This window comes from Podarcis raffonei, chromosome 8 (assembly GCF_027172205.1).
Source record: "Podarcis raffonei isolate rPodRaf1 chromosome 8, rPodRaf1.pri, whole genome shotgun sequence".
Classification (NCBI taxonomy): domain Eukaryota; kingdom Metazoa; phylum Chordata; class Lepidosauria; order Squamata; family Lacertidae; genus Podarcis; species Podarcis raffonei.
In genome coordinates this window covers 57,337,387-57,359,094 of record NC_070609.1, presented here as the reverse complement: position 1 = coordinate 57,359,094, position 21,708 = coordinate 57,337,387, and the positions used below count along the sequence as shown (strand labels likewise).

Below are 21,708 nucleotides of genomic sequence, written 5' to 3'. Positions count from 1 at the left end.
GAAAACTTGTCTAGGGTGACTCAATTTAAATTGAACATTGTTGCCCACAGCAGCCATTTCCAGTGGCCATGATAAGCTTTTCTTTTGCTTCGTCATGTGACTTCCTGTAATAATAAATGCTCCATTTTAAATGTCAAATTTGAGGCTTTCTAGCCCATTGTCACCTCAGTCCTGTATGACTCAAGTAATCCCTGCAGAATGGAGGCAGCAACAAGATTTGTGTGAATGTAAAACTCTGCAACTTGCTTCATTCTGCACTGCATTCAAGAAGCATCTCTTAGATCTGTCAGGAAAATAGAACTGGTTTGGTTTTAAAGTTTTTATTAAGAATTCAAATATAACACAAGTATACAAAGTGCCCATGCATGCACTGGGACAAATCTTTAAAAAAGAAAGACTTAAAACCATTTAAATATGAAGCATCATGTACCACCAACTGGTTCACATTCATTTCCACTGAGAACAGGAGCTTTTGGAGGTTCCTCTGCTTCTGGGGAGGAAAAAGCATTAACAGCTTGTTACTTTGCTTGTTTTGGCTAAGGAAACAGGTGGAGGTATATTAGCTTCTCTCTATTTAGACAGATAATGGTGTGAATGTGCTTCAGAATTAACAAGCTGCTCTCACTACAGGGAAGGGGAAATGTCAAGCCAAAAATGGGCCAAAGTCAGATTTAGGCACATCTTCCAGCTCTAACTAGTCCAACGTGATAGGGTCAACACAGAAGTCAGACTTTCTCACTGTTTATTTCTTCTGTGGGTTAAGTACCTCTTAAGTGCTAGTTTACAGAATATGGTTACTGTAGTTACTCCATGTGGTGAGCAACTCATGAACCACATCCAGGACAACCAATCTATGGGGACCTGCTGAAATGCACTGTGGTTACTCACCATCTGTTAAGTCAACAAAGCTGTCCATGGCATCTGGTAAAGGAACTGAAATCCCCATCGCTTTACGGATGCCATATGTGCTCACAATATCTCCTGGAGCCACTTGTTGTGCAAGCTCTTTTAGATTACTTGTCACTCTCTCCGCTGGAAAAGTTAACAGTAAAACATTGGTATGACTTTATAAGGTTTATCTAAAGTCTGTTAATTGCCCCCCAACAGCCTAAAAATGCAGGGTTTTGTCATATCAAACTAGTTTGCACACATTGGTTTTCCATGACATGTAAAGTGGGGCAGAGTTAATGATTTACAATGAATCACTCACCTATCTGGGCCATTTTCTCTATGGAACAAACCATGGTCACTGGCTTAGTACAATATCCTAGTCAAAGGTCATCATCATAATTTTTTATATGCCACCCATATGACTGGGTTGCCCCAGCCACTCTGGGTGGCTCCCAACAAAATATTAAAAACACAATAAAACATCAGCCATTAAAAGTTTCCCTGAACAGGGTTGGCATCAGATGGGAGAGCGTTCTACTGAGAAGGTCCTAATTTGCTTCACTCCATACAAACCACAATCCCTGGTTTTGACATATCACTAAGCCCCCAGGAATTGTGGTTAGGGGGCCAGTGCTCTAGCACAGAGGAGCAAAGCAGGCACAATCACCTCATGCACAATAAGCCATGCAGCCCTCCAGACGGTATAACAATAGGAACAATAAGGAAGTGAAATGCACTACCTTGTTTCCCATTGCTGCGTTTCTAAGAACGCAATGCTAGATGTATTTTACTTATGTTGTGGCTACTGTATCTAACCTGCTCTGTGCACTAGCTGCAGAGACTTTGCTGGCCCTGCCCTGTCCATCATGACTTCAGATAGTGGAGGCAGGGGAAGATTACTTTCATCTAGCTTTCCACCCTTGGCCCCTCTGCCTGCAGCAGCCAGCCAGGCACAAAGGAATCCCCTTCAGCTTGCAGTAACTAGCATTTCAATCCCCGCCAGCAACCACACATCTTCCACTCTTCTATGACGTCCAGGAAGGTGATGTCCCTATATTGTCGTGGCAATGCTGATCCATTTGATAAATGTGGTTACCAAGACAACCAGCATCCATTTTAAAGAAGTTACTAGCAGGGCAGAGGTTAGACTAAAGAACCAGGACGTGTCTAAAATTTAAAGGTTTCACGTGCCAGCAGCACCACACTCACCCAAGTGCATCTCTTTGTAAGATGGGCCCAAAAGGCAGATCATGTTCGGAGGTGGCTTCGTACTTAGTCGTTCATTCTGAGCATCTTGAAGCTCCCGAAGCAATTTTGTGGTTTCATCAAGTTTTTTCTGGAAGACCTCTGCTTCTGTTCAATTGAAAGTGAAGTTTTGGGCAGACATCAGCTGGGCTGGAATGTGCCAAGAGGCCTTGCAAAGCAACAACTGCACAGCTCATGCCACTCACCTTCTGAGTCAAACTCCTCCACAGGCATTCCAAAATTGGTTACTGCTCTCAGTGCTGTCAGCCTCTCCTTACTAAGAGAGGAGTCAAACCTACTGGGTAGAGCCGTTTCCAGAATCTGTAGATGGCAAACAAATGCAGGTTCTTAAAAATCAAGCAAACCCCAAATATATATAAAATATTTGAACCAAGCAGTGCATTTGTGGTGACTCTCAACCTTTTCTTCAGATCAAAAATAGGCATCAGGGAATGGGGAATGTGTGGCCCTCCAGATGTCCATTGGGCATGCTGGCTGGGGCTGTTATAGCCTAACAGCTGGAGGCCCACATATTCCCCATCCCTGCTATATACTAAGTGAGATTGTTTAAACCACTATAATTGGTTCTCTATTCCCTCAAGCGCAGACTTAGAACTACTCCAATATCAGCTGGTAAACTATAATATCTGGGACTATGTTCCATCTTCAACATTTACAACAAAAGAGAGGCAATTAAACCATTCTGCAGAATCTCATCCATTTGCTAATGAGTCAGATGAGGATACCTTAGTAATACATTTATACCTGAACACCTCCTTCATCAAATGTCTCCTGTTTACAACAGTTATGTTGAACAGGCAGCAGCAACTATCTTGCACAACACTATGAATTTGTGAGGGCTTAGCTTTCAAAGCAATAAGGAGTTAAAACAGGTTTCTTTATAATAGTACAAGCTGTGGCTGGAGAATACAGATGACTGCAATTAAAATTTGACCATGGCACAACAATAAGTTGAACTTTACATAACTTGATTTTAATGCTATGAATGAAAGGTCGCAACACAGAGTTGGAAGTTTATCTCCAATGCTGCACAGTAAAGAGCAAGTCAGCTGTTCCGATTTTATGTAGAAGTACATAAAATTTGGCACTTGAAACAAATTATTCTAACTGGCTTGCATGAGAAACTGAATCAAATTCAGAAGAGTATCACCTCCACATCCTTGCTTGTAGCAGACTTTTCACACAGACATTCAGCTTCTTCTGCTGGCTGCAACTGGAAAAGAAGGATAAAGTTTTCAAGCTGCTCAACCCCTTCAACTGGTTAAAGGTAAAGGGTAAAGGGACCCCTGACCACTAGGTCCAGTCGTGGCCGACTCTGGGGTTGCGGCGCTCATCTCACTTTATTGGCCGAGGGAGCCGGCGTACAGCTTCTGGGTCATGTGGCCAGCATGACTAAGCCGCTTCTGGCAAACCAGAGCAGTGCACGGAAACACTGTTTACCTTCCCGCCGGAGCGGTACCTATTTATCTACTTGCACTTTGGCGTGCTTTCGAACTGCTAGTTTGGCAGGAGCAGGGACTGAGCAACCGGAGCTCACCCTGTCGAGGGGATTTGAACCGCTGACCTTCTGATTGGCAAGTCCTAGGCTCTGTGGTTTAACCCACAGCACCACCTCTGATTTCAAACACTCCATGGTGGGTGCCTTCCAGATGTTGCTTATATTTGCTTGAAGTGGACAGTGAGGGCTTCTCCTATGTAATCCCAGGCTTTTCATATTACCACAGTGATATAGGAAGGAGTAATACTGCTGTGGATCCCCATGATACTGAAGGGACATAAAAATCTGACCTAAAGCTGATGGGTTTTAAGCAGCCTGTGCACATGATTGCAGGCTTAGCTTATAACACACACACATCTTATCAAGCTAGTTTTCTGCTAATTAACCCCATTACAGGGAATAAATTTCTCAGTGAAAACTTCACAGTGGGATCCAGGTGAGTTAAATGCTCTTATATAAAAACATAGTTTGAAATATTTCTAAAGGTATGCCTTTCCTCCAACATGCTTTCTCAAGGAGAACTAGTACCTGGTCTCATAAGTAATATCTGTCATGTAGATTCTTTTTGTAGTCCAGGGTAATTGTCCCCATGTCTATGGACTCCTTAATGCCATGATTTCCACTCCACCATTTACACTTTGGGAGTAGCCAAAATGTAGTTCGACAACATTGGGAGGGCAACTCCCATCAGCCTCAGCTTGTAGGGTGAACAGTTAAGGATAATGAGAGTTGTAGTGTGGAGGACACTACCGTATTTTTCACCCTATAGGACGCACTTTTTCCCCTCCAAAAATGAAGGGGAAATGTGTGTGCATCCTATGGGGCGAATGCAGGCTTTCACTGAAGCTTGGAGAGCGAGAGGGGTCGGTGCGCACCGACCCCTCTTGCTCTCCAGGCTTCAGGAACACATCCGCAGCCTAGGCAGCCCTGCGGGAGTTCCCCGCAGGGCTCCCCATGCTGTGGATAGCAGCCTGCCGCCCGGCGCGAGGGGCACCCTGAAGCAGAGCGCCCCGCCCGCCGGGCAGACATCCACAGCGTGTTGGAGCCCTGCGGGAGTTCCCCGCAGGGCTCCCCACACTGCGGATAGCAGCCTGCCGCCTGGCGCGAAGGGCGCCCTGAAGCAGAGCGCCCCGCGCGCCGGACAGACATCGGCCAGCCCCACAAGCTTGGGGGACAGCAAGGAGGTGCAGCGCCGCCATCCCGCTGTTCCTCGACCTGGTTCGGTTTCCCCGACCTGGTTTTGGGGGGGAAATAAAGGAAAAAAAATTTTCCTTTATTTCCCCCCCCCCCCAAAAAAAAACTAGGTGCGTCCTATGGGACGGAGCGTCCTATAGGACGAAAAATACGGTACATATTGCTTCTCCCTGATACAGATGCTCACACACAAGCAGTCTCACCTTTTCAAGTTCTCTGAGTGAGAGAGAATGCCTTCCTTGGGTCAAAACATCCAACAAACTGTCCGCCATTACATATGGGTAGTCTTGAGATTCTGCCAGGAACTCATTGATACTGAAGATAAAAGCAACAAAATTGCATGCCAATTAGTTTACAAGAAACAATCTTACAAATAAAAATAAAATCACTACTTACCTTTGAGGTTTTGTTTTGTTCTCTCTTTAAAAAAAAGTTTTATAATATCAGAACCACTAGGGATGTTAACTGGTGATTTCTCTTAAGTTTATAGATTTTCCCTTTTTTGGATATGTTTTTAAATTCACATCTGTATTGGGATGCAGACATGCATTATTATCCACAGGCTCGTAACTTGTGTAAATTTGCAGTGCTAGTTATCACTGACGTTTCCTAGAAATAGTAAAAACTGGAGCTATGTATGTTCAATGCAAAAGGTGGTATTCTAATCAGTCTGTGTACCCTGTGCTTCATTTGGTGGGTGCAGGAGGGAGGCTGAAAGCAAAGGGAATTGTATGTGCGGTGGTGGGGGAGAGGAGAACATTACACCCTAATATACGCTATCTTGAATTTGTCTTGGAAAAGCCAAGGTGCAACCAGGATAAAGCAACACTAAGCAAGCTTTCTACAAATATGGGGTTCAGGGGTGCCAACTTAAATAAAATATTGGGGGAGGGCCAGGTAAGCCCCGCCCCACATAATTGATCACATGATGTTGTGCAGACACACCAGTTGAATGGCAATGCCCATCAACTTTGGGGGAACCCAGCCGCCTCAAATATTTCATTGAGGGGGGAGCAAAGCCCCTTTGGCCCTTAGGAGTTGGTTCCTATGATGTGGTTACACCTAACATGCCAAATACCATTCCAGCAGGTGCCCAACCCCAGCGCTCATTCCTCCATCTCGCACAAAAAACCTGGAGAACTCAGTTGGTTGGAGAATGACAGTGATGATGCCATGCTTGCAGGTTTGATCCCTGTATGGGACAGCTGCATATTCCTGCATTGCATGGGGTTGGACTAGATGATCCTCAGGGTCCCTTCCAACTCTATGAATCTATGAACCAGTCAGGAAAGCTGAGACACAAGAAGAGATCCATCCAACTGAGACCCCCAAGGGAAACTTATGTGCGTAGAAAAAGCATCTCTCAGAATCATACCACAATTTAGATTTTTATTTGTATTAGGACAAAGGCTGTAATGGATGGGATGTAAAAATCGAAATACTAAGAACTCATTAGCTTCCCTGTTGAGTTAGTGTTATTCCAGGAAAACCCGCACATCAACTAGTCAAAAATAAAGAATACAAAAGCTGCAGTCAAGTTCCATTCTCTTGCTAGTGCCAATGCCAGTAGCAGGAAAAGAAGCACTCCCCCCCCCCGCCCACCTGCCAATATGTGAACATTCCTAAAAGAGGTTTTTAATTCAAAGTCATCAGGATAAAGACAAAAATAAGCCTACTTACTTAAAATTCCCTTGATTAGAATCTTCCCCATAGGTGGAATAGATTAAATCAGAATCATCCTTGCTGATATTTGCAAATGTGGAGTCATAAGCTGGAGCATAAGAGGTAAAGGGCCCGTAGTTCAAGTACATCACTAATGAAAAATAAGAGCCGGAATTAATATTCTCACATGTGTTAAACTGAATGTCCCTTTTAACAACAGATTTGCTCTTCACAGGTGTTTACTGTTTGTTGGAAGAAGAGGTACAGCTTCTCGATTTAAAGCTAACAGCACTTTAAATCTATTGCACCTGGTCTGGCCAGAGTAAAGAAAGCCTCTTTGGGGTCCGAGAACCCAGTTCCACAAGTGCCAAGAAATTACTGTTGCTTCAATTACACCTGTCCTAGTGCCAGGCAACCAGAGATGTTAATACTTGGGCTGGGGGTGCCTCCTCTCCCCACTGCCAGTCACCATTTCTTCCAACAGAAAATTGTAAATGCTGGGGAAACACTGAAAGAACTAAATATTTCTTTCAGAATGAATGAAATGCTTTTTCAGAGGTGGTTTTATTCATTCAAAGGCCATGTTCACAAGGATTTTTACTTAATAAACTATACTGTGCAAGAGCTGGAGGCTAGCAGAATTGCTGCTTCATTCCCACTTTTACACAAGTTGCTAATCAAACCAGGAAGGGGATAGTTTCACACGGCATCTGAATCCGAGACTATGCTTTGATTCTCCCTAGCAACCCAGGCTCACTAGCCAGCCTTAAGCTAGAGTTTGCTGTTTGCTTATTAAACCTGGCTTGTTAGGGAGAAGCAAAGCCCTAACAAACACAACAAACTAAGAGCACAGAATGCATAATTCAGGGGTAGCCAATGAGGTGTCCTCCAGATACTACAACTCCTACCAGCCCCAGTCAACATGTTCAGAGATGATGGGATCTGTAGTCCAACAGTATCCTGACATGGGTAAAGAATATGCCTAGTATTGCCATAATTCTGACCAATCCCCTCCAACCAGGTTGTGCAAGTCTTGTGTCTGAACCTATCCACTTTTACCTTGCACAACTAGGTTGCTGAATTCATACCACACCAGAGCTACATTCCATAACCACTGGTTTATTAAAACTGGCATTTCTATTAATTGCTTGTCAACCCAGATTCAACCAGCATCCATGCCCAAAGAAAACTGCTTTTGCAAATCCAAATTGGTTTAACAGGTACATATGTGGCTATATGCAGTGCCCCAATATTGAAATAAGAGTCTGAAAATATTATTATGCCACACAGTGTAGATATCTTAAAAGCCTCAAGTCATATGTTTCAACTCTTGAATGAATCAAGTGATATGAATTTCTGTGATTCAGTTTGTGTTTTGTCTCAACAATGAATACATCAGCAAAGAGCAAAGACTGTGGATACAGAGCGAGATCCAACATTGCATCAGCAGATGTGAGGGACTTCCCCTTCCTCTCCCCCCCATGAAGCTCCCCATCTTGCTCCAGAGGGTCCCCCAACATCCTGCAAATCCCTGATTTGCAGGGAGTTGCAAAGCTGAGGAGAGAGCTGCATTTGGACAAGTGGGATACCGCAACTGGGTATCACCCAGATTCAGCTTTGATCTATGTTAGCTGATCAGATTAGCTGAGTTTTAAGGACTAAACTAATAATGTGAAAAGCTTTTAATTGTTCTGATGATGGATACAAATCCCATATATTTTCAGCGATCAAACAGTCTAGTGCATATACTGTTAAAAGCTTTTGAGCTTTTCTAGCAGCTGCCAAAGCATATGATGTGATCGTTCAACAAAACTTCTGTTTCGGCAAGCTAGCAACAATTCGGTTTTCTGCTGACTGGACCGACAACTCTTGCCAAGTAGTAAATGAGCAAAATATTTAGCTCTAATCTCTTTTGTTTTTTATAGCCCAAGTCATACAATAGATTCTCCTCTACTTATGCAAAATCTCCTTTTTATATGGGGTTTTTAGTACATCAACCACAAACAACTGCAGAAGGCACTAGGTGATATAAAGAGATCTGATATATAGCCTTCAATATTTATGAGAGGAAAAACCACCTAGAAGCTAAGTTCACATTGGTTGTTTCTTACACAAATCATGTTGCACAATTACGCTGTTCACGCTGTTTAAACAGCTCAACAACTTTGACCTGAACCCCTAAAAAATGGGGCTTTCCTCCTCCCTAAAAAAAGCTGAACAACTTTGACCTGAACCCTCCAAAAGGGGGTAGATCACTGCAGTACAGGAACGAAACTGCTACAATTGCTCAGGCTGCCAATGCCATAAATTCTGCTTTGAATCTCTTAGGCAGGCTGGTATCCTCTACAGACCAAATTACAACAACAAAAACTAATAATTGTTAAAAGCATAAACCTGTTCTTAGTTGTCCCATAGAATTGAAACAATCTGTAGTTTAAACGAGGGCCTGCTATTTTAGGACTAGGTTGTACTATATGTGACTATACTTGCAAACATGTTGGTATGTAATATTATTTATTCATTTCATAAAATTTATACACTGCCTGATTTTAAAAGAAACCTCGAAGCAGTTTGCAAAAAGATAAAACAATAAAATTAAGAAAACCACAACCATACTTAAAAACATCCAAAAGCTAAAATGCTAAAACAGATTAAATTTACCTCAACTTTCGAAGCATCTAGGTAGGCTTGTCTGAACAATAACGTTTTAAGCAGGTGCAAGAAAAGAGCATAGTAAAGGCGCCTGCTTGATTTCAAGAGGCAGGGAGTTCCAAAGTGCAGGTGCTGTCACACTAAATGTAAGAGTTCTTACAAATGTGGAACAGGTATTATGTGGCACCTGTAGTAATTGGGCCACCTTTTAGAAAAATTCTCAAAAGGCTGTTTACAATAGTGCACAGTTAAGCAAACCTCTAACTTTCATACTTTATTTCAGCTTTAATTCCCAGTGCTCATTTCCTCTAGGAAAGAAGAAGGGTGTGTCTGGGCAGAAGCAGCTGCAGCCTGTTGAGGAGAGTGCTGGCTGTTTCCACCTGTGGCTACTCAAAGAGGTTATCTGTCTGCTCCACCCTTCCAGATAACATATAAGTATGCCTAGACATAGTTAAATGTGGCAAGGGCTACAGGGCACTCAGTCAGTGATTCATAGCTGACCTGAGTAATTTCTGCCAGCCTTGTTGCATTCAAGGGCACCACTAAGCATAAATTAGGATTAACACTTACCAGGAGTAACTTTGTTTCTTTTGTCTTCTTTGAACCCTTGTAACGTATTTACACCTGACTGCAGTCTTCCAGCTGTGACACCCAACTTTGCAGAGCCATGTCCGATTTCTACCACTCAAGAGATGAACAAAAAGAAAGTTATAGGACTTAAGTTAGCCACATGCACACAACATCTCCCTTCTGAGTATTTACTAGGTTTTTCTAAAGCCTTTGTGAGCATAAACACTGAAAAATAGTCCCTTAAAAACACCTTTGTCTTGGATTCAACTATAAGTCATAAAAATGCACTAAGGAAAAAAAAGATAGTTGTAATAACGACCCTAAAACAGAAATGTCCACGCTAATCTATTTTTATTTACTTAATTGAGCAGATGAAGGCAGGGAACTGAATTTGGGACCTTATGCATAGAAATTATTAAGCTATATTGCAAGGATGGGAAACCTGAGACCCTTCAGATGGCTCAGGACTACAACTCCATTCATCCCTGAGTTCTGGGCATACTGGATGGGAAGTCAAGCAACATCTGGGCAGGCACAGGTCCCCCATCTTTGCTAGATAAGGAATCATGCTTCTGGAAGGCAATCGTTTAAAAATGCAATGGACTATTCCAATATGTTAGGTCATTATTCCCTAAATCAAACAGCATTCTCATGAAAGACATCCCATTCTGACTGTCTCTGGGCTAACTGTTCAAACAGGGACCATTTAAGCAGGGACCAGAAGCAGCCAGATGCTCAGTGGGAATTCTAAGGAAAGCTAGCACGGGAGGAATGTGGGACAGCCTCAAGAGACTTCCTCTGCACCTCTACTAAGTGTAGAAATCCATCAGTAATACACACCACCAAGGGGAAAGGTTTTTAAAATTACTCAGTGCAAGCATTACCCCCTGTGTTATTTTCTGCTGGATTAAGAAGTCCCAGGGTGGTTGTGCCATCAGGTTTTCTTCTTTCAAACTCACACTGAAATAAAGATCAAGCCATTAAAATGTGTCTTTTGTGCACAGCCTACAAAGCTAGGATGACAGAGTCATACATAATTTAGCAGGCTGTTTTGTTTATTGCTTCAATGAATGGATATTATGAGACTTTAGATTTGTAATCACATCAATCATTGAAACATCAAATGAAATGGATTGAAACATATTTAACTTATGTTATGGTGTTCTAGATAATGAGCATCATCCATATCCTTTTCTCCATTTACCTGAGCATTAGCAGGTCTTTTTGTTAACTTTCCTCCTGATTCTCTGATGATATGTTCAATCAGTTCTTGCTCCCTCTCTAAATTACTATTCCTTATTTTTTCTTCAAGTAGCTCTTTCTCTTTCCTAGAAAACAAACATACATTAAAAAGAGACAACCCCCCAAAACTATATACATTATTGTACCCCTTCATAGTATATAAGATAGCAAAAAAAGAGTTTAATACCACCAAATCTAAAACTTTGTTTTAGAATATGTGCAGTCAATAACTGGTAAATTCCAAGAAGTTCTTCATCAGTTTAAAATAAAGTGGCACATTTGCCAGTGAAGGTGGAATTCATTTGCCAGTAATTTGCTTCCTTCGTTGTGCATGTCATCATCCTTGAGTCTGAAAGTATGATTTCAAGCAGAAGGGACTGTATCCAATGTTGTTTGTTCTCTGAACAGTCCCACTGAAATTACAGGACATGACTAATATAGGTCCATTAATTTCAATGGCTTTGTTTTGAGTAAAACTTAGATGGATACAACCCAATGTTTCTGAAATTTGTCTTATACAACAGGACAACATAATCTGAACCTGAAGTTTTACCGGAGTGCAAATAAGTACCAAAAAAGAAGAAGAAACAAGTCCATTCTGTAATAGGATAGTTTTCATTATATTAAATTGCATCTCGCTATTGTGTTTACTATTGTAATTTCTACTATAAATGTTGCCCACTGGCAGTTCTAGCAAACACTTGCTGCCTCTCCAGCTCCAGGATTGGCTGAGGATCGATTGGCAGTTGTGTGGTAAAGGCACCCAAACATGGTCAATCTAGCAACTCCTACCAACTGGCCTTTTCCCTGCTCTGAAGCTGGAAAGGCAAGTGGGTGAGTGCCAATGCCAGAAGATTCTGTGCACCTTTTCCTTCAGAAAAAAATGTGGGTGGTGGTGGAATAGGACTGGTGACTATGATCTTTGGCTAAGGCTACCCAAAAATGGGAGATCCCTATAGATGCCTCTGTACAGAGGTGTTCCATGTAGCCATCATGGCTAAGTGCTACTGACAGACCAGTCTTCTTCCATGTATTTGTTTAATCCCTATTCAGAGCTACTGGAGATAGTTGCTTTCAATGCAGCCTGGGGCTGCTTGCTCCTAATTTTGCTGAAATGAAAGAAATATGTAAGCCCTTTGCAGAGTAATTACTTCTTGAGTTCTTTGCTAGGTGTTTTAAAGGCTCTGAGGTCTATGTCCATGGAGTCTGCATCTTTCCCAAAGCCATCATCATCTTCACCTGACTGGAGACCTGTTTTATCTTTATGCTTCCTGCTCTTCTGAAGGTCTGCCATGAAGTCAATGCTTTGTTTCAAACTCTGGATTCTTTCCTAAGGAAACAAACCATGCAGGTTTAAAACTTCATACTGTATGTGAGTCCCCCATTTTAAAACTGCCTAATCATTAAGTGCTTTTCTTTCAGTTACAAGGGGTCTTCAGAGGGGGGAAGAGGGCTGCAAAGCTGCCACAGAACCCTTGCAGAGTCTGCAGTCTTTTTCCCCAAACTGAAGGTCCACATTCTAAAAGCAGTTGTACTAGCAGTGCTTTTTCCCCAGGGAGAACTCACAGGAACTCAGTTCCAGCACCTCTCAGGTGGGCACCATTGCCATTCTAAAAGAATGAAGGTGTTCATGGTGAGTTCTGGCATCTCTTTTTTTAGAATAGCAGCACTGTGTGCTAGCAATGGAAGGAGATGGGGAGAAAAGCCTACCACAAGCTATCAGTTCAGATTCCTGTTGAGTGTGCTCTGTTCTTCCCCCATCTGCCTACTGGGTAGGTAAGAGGTGAAAAGAAAAAATGGGGTGTAGGGAAGTAAGTCCCACTGAGTTCAAAAGACTTAGTCCCTAATACATGTGTTTAGGATTGCAGCCGTAGTGATCCTTGGAAGAAAGATCAAGCAAGTAGGTAGGGTTCCAATACAAATAACTTACAAACAATCTAATTTTAAGTTATAACTATTCTTGGAGAGATAAAGAAGAAAGAACTACTTATTGAATTCACCCAATGACTTAGCCTTTAGCTAGAAGAGAATGGCCTCTTCTCTATTAAACACAAATGGAAATATGATGAAACCGTACACAAGCCAACAAAACTCTAATACTTCTTGAATTGTTTCCTTAATTCAGTTACCTGACTGAGTATTTTCATTCCTGAATGCAAGAGTTTTTTAGCAGCCTTGTAATAAATGGTCTCTGGTTTGTTATAGACCATGGCGTTAGTACACATCAGTTTGAAGTTCTCCTGTATCAACAGAAGAAGACAGACACATAAGTAGGAACTTACAGGAATGTTTCCTAGAAAATATATCTGCCCCTTTATGTATGGAAATTTGTACTGTGGACAAGATGGCAGGTGCTAGTAATTGAGAACATAAGCGCTTTTTGTTCTGCCTGGCTAAAAAAAGTATCTTCATAATATGGAGAATAAAGGAATAATGCATCGTAATACAGGTGCAAGTTAGTCTATACAGTTTATTAGTAGGATTTCCAAGTTCCAACCTAGCAACAACGCTTGTGTGCACACACATGCGTAGACAGCACTGCTGCGTGCGCACATGCAGATAGGAAGCATTGCTACTCCATGGTTCTATCTTACTCCACTGTTCTAATAGTCTCTCTCCTGACCCACTTCTAACTACAGCACTACTGCAGATAGAAAAAAAGGACAGGCTAAGAAATCATTGCACTAGCTGGCAGAAGAGGCACCAGGCCTGCATTCTCTGTCACTTCGAAGCTCTTAAGAGTGACAGGCTGAGTCTCTGGTTGGGATTTGGTATCCTTTTACTTAGATATTAGTTTGCAAAACACTAGGCCAGCAGTTGATGTGTGTTAAAGATGACAGATTTGATCTGAGACCAAAGATGCTTATGACAGACATCTGACTTTACACTTTTCATATTAATGTGCTGATAAAGGCAATGCTCAATGCAGACAGTACTCCCAAGAGATCAGAGGGCTCTTTTTGTCAGGATGACAACAGTAATAAGGGAATCACACGTGTTTTTCTTTAAAATGTGCAAATAAAAAGATAAAAGGTTGGGGCAGGCATTTTAAAATATAGTGCACGAAAGAGGCAAGTTGCGTTTTTTAAAATTTCCAAAACATTTTTTTTTGGGGGGGGGGGTGAGAGTCAATATACACAATATTTGTTTCAGTAATGCAATTGTATTACATTCTGGAAGAACACAAGGGATTCTTACTACTGTCCTGTGTGCTAAAGCTTCTTTCCTACATTTCTCAAGAAAACAACAAGAACACAAACATATTTACATGCTTCTGTGATTTAAGTAGTTCTCTTAAACCCTGAAAAACCTCAGCCTTATTAGTACAATGGTGAAGAGTCACTTAATTATGGCTATAAGTATTTGTTACTCTGATGCACTAATGACCAGGTTCATTTCACATCCTTGTTTTAAAAGATCAAGTACTTCTGCTGTTCAGTCTTTTCTCCTTGACACACACACACAAAATTTCCAACACCCTGGAACATGAAAAATGTCTCTTGAAAACATTCACAAAGACTTTCTCTAAAGAAAGCAAATGAACAACTCTGAAAGCCAGATGCGCCAATTTTTTATTCTATGTGTTCATAAACTATGAAAGTGCAGCCCCAAAATGAATAAAATATTGAAAAAACCTGCACAATGCAATTGCTAGTACCAGCAAGTGTCAACGTCTAATCCCCCCTCTGCAGTTAAAATATAAATTAAAAGCACCTTTAGTTCTTCTATGGACTGGTAACCATTGTTCTTGATCTTCTCTTTCATGGTACTAAAATCCATTGGGCGTTTAATGATCATGGAGTAGCCAGGAGCAATAAAGTCAGTCACAGGAAATGAAAAGAAAGCATTTGGATCCTTTCTGTTAAGAAATGAAAAGAAGAGCCCTTTATGTTTCATTTCTATAACAAAGAACAGACAGAGCTTAGTATTAAATAGGAGAGAAGACTCCAACTTGAAAGAAACCACAGAACTGAACTGAAACAAGAGAGCTTTTGCCCTAATAATACAATCTTGCATTTCTTTAAAGTTGTAGAGGTGCTGCCTGGAAGCAGTCTCACCCTCCCTTTTTATTTTATTTTATTACTTTTGATGGGATTTTATTTTTAAAGCATGTTTGACATTTCTAAACCAAACCACAGGTGCCACATTCTGTCTCTCCTTAGAACACCAAAATGGATTATAATATAAATGGCAGGGAAAGCAATTCTATTTTACAAGGCCATTGAATGCTTGCAAAATCTTACTCTCACCTTCAATTGAAGGGTCCTGTTTAAGACTGGCAGCATTCTCAAAACCCCAAGCAGTGTTAATACATAGAGCAAAGCCTTCAAACATCAATAGTCCAAGCCTCACCAAGTGTAAGTTAAAACTAAGAGAGAAATCATCAAATCCTCATTCTGGTCCACATGGGTATGCAAGATACCTAAAAGCTACAAAAGATGAGTTGTCCAAGCCAGTCACGAATCATACATATAACAACTGCACTGACTGAGAAGACTGCCACTAGCTTTTGGCTAAATCCACAAGCAAGAATAGGCCTGGAATCGTCAAAATTAATTTGAGCTTCCTCTAGTAACTACTGCTTACTTCCACCCTTTCCCTGATAAACTCCTGTTTAAAAAAATGTTTTTGCCCTCATGGAGCAATGCTTCATATAATCTGTAGTCAAGTTACATGAACAATTCCCTAAGTTCAGATGGGTTAAGCAAGAGTATACTTCAGACAGATTTCTCCTATTAGGAGAACCTAATGCCCTCTGAAGAAAGAAAAACTTAGACCACAAACCAAGATCCTAAAAAAGCTAGAGGATATTCCATGACTACTCCAGAGTAAGCAATTTTTGAAACACAACCCATTTATCAGTAACTTTCTAGAACCACTTCAATAAAGATTTAACGATTAAAAGTGAAAACCATTATTAAAGGAAGATGATGCAGGAACTATGCATCATCAACACTAAAAGAACTTGGGTTCAACATGCATTAGCTTGGCAGGTTTTACAGTTGTTGACAGCAATAGCAACACAAATGCATGTAGAAAGAAAGAAAGAAAAAGAAAGAAAGAAAGATCCAGCTCAGAAAAATTAACACATTGGTTAGACAGCATTTTCTAATCTTTAGCAATTTCTACTAGCAGTATCAGAAATGCTCAGAGTCTTGACAAGAACTCACCTTTGCAGTTGCCTCACAAGTTGGTTCAATGCTTCTTGAAGTGGCGTCTGTTCCACTTCTAGGACAAAAAGATGAAAGAAAAATATGAACTAGAGTGCATGCGCGCGCGCACACACACACACACACACACACACAACACCTAAGAAATGCTAAATAGAAAATGATATATTTTCAAATGAAGTACTGCTGTGCAAGGTCATAAACACATCAAGAGTTGCCTTCTCCTGTAAACACTTTTTCTGTGCATGAGGTTCCATAAGCTGGTTAGCTCTCTCAATTGCTCTGACAGGAAGGACTATGCGCACTACAAAGAAATTAGACCTTTTCCATAGGTGGTGGTGCGCTCCCCAATTCTAGTTCTGCCTATGCCGTAGCAAGGGGGTTGTTTCAGAGCTGCTGCTTCAATCACCTTTGGAACTTCTGCCTTTCTCCCTTCTTCAGCTTAGCTAGCTGAGGTGGAAAGTGAGCCAGTCTTTTTAACTCTGGCCATATCTGCTCAGCAGGGAGGCTCAATGGCCAAAGACAGGTGTGTGCTTCACTATCACCCTGTCATCAAGAGAATAAGGCCACAGAAGTGTCCCATCCAGCTATGGGATGCACTTGCCATAACTCTTTGGACCAGGTTTGTTGGGTATTCCTGACTGTTTCAAGTTTTTCATCTCATAATTTCAAACATACATTTATTTTAATTTTATAAACAGTGGCGCATGAAGCATTTCAGCCTATTAAGTAAACTCCCACAATTTGAAAGCAAACTTCAGTTTTTCAGATTTTGGCCAATTACATGTTAGTAACGGAGAGAACTAATAGCTACAGTGTTGCTGCTATTTCAGATTTATTTTGAGACTGATCTTAATTTTTTTTTTAACTTTCAGGATTCATATTCCCCGCTTTCCTCTTCAACAACAAAGCACATAAGGTGGCCAACGTCATAAATTGAGAAGCAAGGCAGAACAAATCAACTTACCTAACAGCATAAAAAGAAAAAAACAAACAGCTTTTTCTTACCTTCTTGTTTTGCCAAACTGCTTGCCAATGGTTTTTCAGGTGGCAAGTCTAGCCTTAGAGGAGTCTGACATTTCAGTTCTCTTTCTCCTTCACTTTCGCCCCGGTCCCTATCTCGCTTCTTTTTATCATCCTGTGGACATAAAATATAAGCAAAACTGTTGAGAGAAGTATCCATACCAGTGGCTGGAAATCTGATTACAATTTGTTTACTCAGTGAGGAAATTTATTGTAAGTATACTAAAGGTACACAAGGAACATTACAAATATGTTCTTTATGTGCTGTCTCCACCTACTGGAAGACACACTAAGTCAGGACAAGCTTATTAATATTTAAAGGATGTGTTCCATAGCAAGCTGCCTTATACCAGATCACCCTGTTGCCCATCTAGCCCAGTACTGTCTAGCTTGACCAGAAATGGTTCTCCAGGGTCTTAGGCATACAGTCTTTCCCATTACCTGGTCCTTTTAAAATTGAATACCGAACAGGGGGCCTTCTGCATGCAAAGGAGGTGATTTATCTTTGAGGTATGGGATAAATTTGCACAAGTGGAAAGCTGCACATGCAATTCTGCTTGTGCAAGGTGCCTTTACCCATTGTTTTAATTCCACAATCCCAACTCAGCCCTTTATGCCACGTCCCAAGTCTTTCCAAAGGATTGAGGAGGACTATCCTAAAGACCAACCTTCACCAACCTGGTGCCCACCATAAGTTTTGGACTACAACTCTCATCAGCTCCAGCCCAAACATTTGGAGGACACCAGGTTGGAGAGGCCTGCCAAAGATAATCTATCACAAGGAAAAGATTTACGTTAAAAAAACAAAACAACTGCTCTGAAAGCTACCTTTCCTTTTCTCTTTCTTTTTTCCTTTTCTTCTCCGGGAACTTGCTTTTCTGCTTTTTTCCTCTTCTTCCTTTTCTTGTCTTTGTGTTTTTCATGGTCATTTTTGTCTTCATATAGGGCTGAATCATGTACTGAGCTCTGAGTGGAAAGTTCCGTGACTTCATTTCCTCCCACCTTTAAAACCAGCTTTAAGGGCTTTTCTACATATTCTAGGAAAAGCACAGGAAATAGACCTGGTTTAAGTATTACAAATAAACTTGCACTACATACCCTAATAGGCTAACCAACTTCAGGTTACAAAAGTTTTTAACAATTAAACTGAAGAATATGTAGCCAAGAATATATAGCTAAGATATATATAGAGAACCCAAAATATTGACATAAAGGTTATTTTAATGGTGTCAGTTAGTTACTAGAAAAAAATGTATCTTTCTTTGTATAGCCAGCCAATTTACATGCAACCACTGAGCTTCATGTAGACCTTAGCTCCATTAATATCTGAATGCCACAGAGCAGCTTTGTACTTGGTTTTTGCAATGCTACAATGAACGAACTAGTCAGAGACAGAAAGGTTATAACATAGCATTTAAGAATATACTGTAGTGCTAAGTCTTGAAGCTTTTGTTCAGCATTCATACAGAACACGGATGAGAGCCTTTGGGCCCCCCAATGTTATTTGGACTCCAAGCATCCATCAGCTCTAGATGATGGGAGATTTAATCTAGAAAAATTTGCAAGGCTGCAGGTTCCTCATCCCTGATACAAAGTATTTCAAGTGCTCAAATCACTTCACAAAAAAATGGTCCGGTTCACGCATAAAAAGGTAAAGGTATTCCTGACCGTTAGGTCCAGTTGCGGACGAGACTGGGGTTGTGCGCTCATCTCGCTCTATAGGTCGAGGGAGCCGGCGTTTGTCCACAGACAGCTTCCAGGTCATGTGGCCAGCATGACTAAGCCGCTTCTGGTGAACCAGAGCAGCGCACGGAAATGTCATTCACCTTTCCGCCGGAGCACTACCTATTTATCTACTTGCACTGGCATGCTTTCAAACTGCTAGGTTGGCAGGAGCAAGGACCGAGCAATGGAAGTTCACCCCGTTGCAGGGATTCTGTGGTGGTCCAGTTCACATATAGCAACAAGCTAAACCATGGGTTTGTATGAATGAGCAATTGTGCGAGTTCCTGGAGAGATTGCTGAGGTTCCCTTGCAGCTCCTGTGCTGCTGCACTGCTGTGAGCTAAGTCATGATATGACTTTGTGTTATGCCAGAACCCAGGCTTGTGGTTGTGTGCCCCATGCATACCACAGATATTAAGCCATAGGAAAAACTTCAGCCACAGCTCGTGGTTTTCTCTGAGGTGAAATAAATCTTGAGCACAGTTCAGACAAACAAAATCAAACCATTGCTGAGCTCACAGCAGCAGGAGGACCAGAGGAGCAAATGGCTGCAATCCTTTCTCTGAGAAACAGGGTATTTGCTTGTTTGTAATAAACCATGGTCAGCCCTGATGTTTTACATGCAACCAAGGTCATTATCTCAGCAATTTTTTAAAAAGATAAAATATTAATATTCCCACACCACAGAACAGCCACTATAGCCGAGATAAACATTTTGGAGTGATGGACATTTCCCCCCCCCCATGCCAAGAATTTTTCCTAGAAAGTGAAGATAGAAATTGTCTTTAAAATTAGGGAAATTTCATAGGAAAGAAGAAGTAGGTTGTAGCCTAGTTCATGGTTCTGCCTTTTCTTACAGTGACATAATGGCATTTCCAGCAAATTTGGGAATGAACTGAGATCATTTCATGCATTGGCTGTGTTCACATATCACACTAAACTATGGTCCAGCATGATGCATGTGAGAAGGAACAAGTCACAATCAGTCTCTCTCTTCATCCCATGTGGCCAAGGGGAATTAAAGCTTCTTCTTTTTTGCTTCATCTGAACCATGGCTTGTCACTGTGTCTGTAATGACAATCTGCAGTAAATATTTTTAAAATTATTTTTGATACAATCAGCAAAATTTAAAATCAAATACTAAATTATACATTTGGATAGGCTTGTTGCAACAACATTTTTAGTAGGCATCAAGGAGTGTAGCAAGAGTGCCTGCTTAATGTTAATAGGCAATACATTTCAAAGCATAGGTGCTGTTGTGCTGAAAGACAAACTCCTAATAAATGGAGAACAGTTATTATATGGTACTTGTAGAGGTGCAAGCTCTGCAAACTGAAGCAGTCCAGTAAGCACATATGGGGCAAGGTGATCCTTCAAGTTAAATGGCCCATTAACTATAGCTACCGGTAGTTTAAAACAAGACAACTTCAAAAGGTTTCTGGAGCTGGCTTAATATATATATATATATATATATATATATATATATATATATATATATATGTATGTATATATATCCATAGTTAATTGTAAGTGCAGTTCCCAGTTCAACTGACACAAGAGCTAGGACAGTCTGTCATTTTCTATGGGTGGCCAGGATTAACAGCTATCTTTGAGAGAAGGTATTGCACTTTTTCACTGTCTTTGTATTTTAGATATCCTGCGGGTTCCTCCTCCCTTTTTATGCTGTCACTGTTATGAGAATCTGTATTTTATTATGTAATTCTTAAGTTTTATAACTGTATTTATAGAATCACTTCAATTTTAATATTGCATAAATATCATATTATGTACTATGTCATAAGCTCAAAACCAGATCAAAATACATGGTCAACATTCTACATATCCGGGTAGGCCGAATGTTTCTTCCTTTTATAAAAATTATGCACCCCTTGATTGCAAAAACAACAAGCCAATCCTCAAAGCTGTTTACAAAGACAAGTGCACCGCTTGATGTCAACAGGCAGGGAGTTCCAATGGGCAGGGCACCACCCACACTTGAAAAGAATCATTTGCTACAAATGGGACATTATGTGGCACCGGCAGTGGCGCCAGACCCACATATTGAAACGGTGGGAGTGGGTGTATATTGGGGCAAAATTAATTCAATTAATTGTTTGATTAATTAATACTTGCAGGAACAGGTACAGGGTGCGGGGGACCCTCAGGTGCCCATGAGAGTCTCCACAGCACATACCTTTCTTCTACCTGACCTACCTCACATGGTTGTTGTGTGGCTTTAATGAGGAAGGCGAGAGAACCATGTATACACCACCTTGAGCTCATGGGAAGGGGGGATACAAATGCAATAAAAAAGATATAGATATCCCACACCAACCCACAGGAGGAAGCCCCTTCCCCCTAAAAATCCCCCTCAGAATCCGGTTCCCTCACAGAACGACTCCCGCCCCGATCTATGGCTTCGAAGTGGGCGGTGGAGGACCACAAACACACCAGACGCGCGCACACAGACACCACACAACAGCACCACACAACCCACCGCCCCCTCATTATCAACCTATTTAACAGCCCCGGGAGGAAGGAGGGGCGGCACCTTCATACGGGTACTTCTCCCCCCTGTGTTTCTTGTGCTTCTTGCCCATGGCCCGAACGCAGACGCCGCCGCCGCAGAGACGCTCCTTCCCTCTTTCCGCCAAGTCTCGCCCTCCTCCCGCCGCGCTTCGTTTATTCTCGTGAGAGGAAGGAAGGCCGAGCACAAAGCGGAGGGAGAGGGGAGCACAGATATAGAAATAAATGGAAGAGCGGCCTAACGCCTTGTCCGGGTGAGCAGCTTCCGCGCTCGCTTTGGCAGCCGTCT

At 41.5% G+C, this 21,708-nt stretch overlaps 1 protein-coding gene and 1 long non-coding RNA gene across 5 annotated transcripts; one reads left to right on the top strand and one right to left on the bottom strand.

The window, feature by feature from the left end:
• Positions 1 to 304: 304 nt before the first annotated feature.
• BRD7 (bromodomain containing 7) lies at positions 305 to 21,672 on the bottom strand. 4 transcript variants are annotated; one of them, XM_053400202.1, is made up of 17 exons: positions 21,445 to 21,671; positions 17,998 to 18,206; positions 17,155 to 17,284; positions 16,147 to 16,204; positions 14,690 to 14,834; positions 13,105 to 13,215; positions 12,127 to 12,305; positions 10,938 to 11,061; positions 10,618 to 10,693; positions 9,734 to 9,847; positions 6,530 to 6,662; positions 5,053 to 5,164; positions 3,308 to 3,370; positions 2,343 to 2,457; positions 2,101 to 2,244; positions 889 to 1,032; positions 305 to 487 (listed from the first exon to the last, which is right to left on the bottom strand). In XM_053400202.1, the coding sequence occupies exons 1-17, from the start codon at positions 21,491 to 21,493 to the stop codon at positions 423 to 425; spliced, it is 1,971 nt and encodes a 656-aa protein (XP_053256177.1). In that variant the 5' UTR covers positions 21,494 to 21,671; the 3' UTR covers positions 305 to 422. The 4 variants fall into 4 exon arrangements, with proteins under 4 accessions (XP_053256177.1, XP_053256176.1, XP_053256178.1 ...); XM_053400201.1 differs by having other exon boundaries at positions 305 to 490; positions 21,445 to 21,670; XM_053400203.1 differs by having other exon boundaries at positions 305 to 490; positions 9,734 to 9,841; positions 21,445 to 21,667.
• Positions 4,471 to 4,886, top strand: LOC128419473 (uncharacterized). Its single transcript, XR_008331857.1, has 2 exons — positions 4,471 to 4,518; positions 4,551 to 4,886. It is a non-coding gene; the product is annotated as an uncharacterized LOC128419473 (long non-coding RNA).
• Positions 21,673 to 21,708: the final 36 nt, after the last annotated feature.

Coding starts and splice junctions, on each gene's coding strand:
- BRD7 (XM_053400201.1), bottom strand. CDS start 21,493: ATGGGCAAGAAGCACAAGAAACACAGGGGGGAGAAGTACCCGTATGAA. Junction 17,285..17,997: donor AAAGAAAGAGAAAAGGAAAG/GTAGCTTTCAGA, acceptor TTATGTCCACAG/GATGATAAAAAGAAGCGAGA. Junction 13,216..14,689: donor AGTCCATAGAAGAACTAAAG/GTGCTTTTAATT, acceptor CTGTTGATACAG/GAGAACTTCAAACTGATGTG.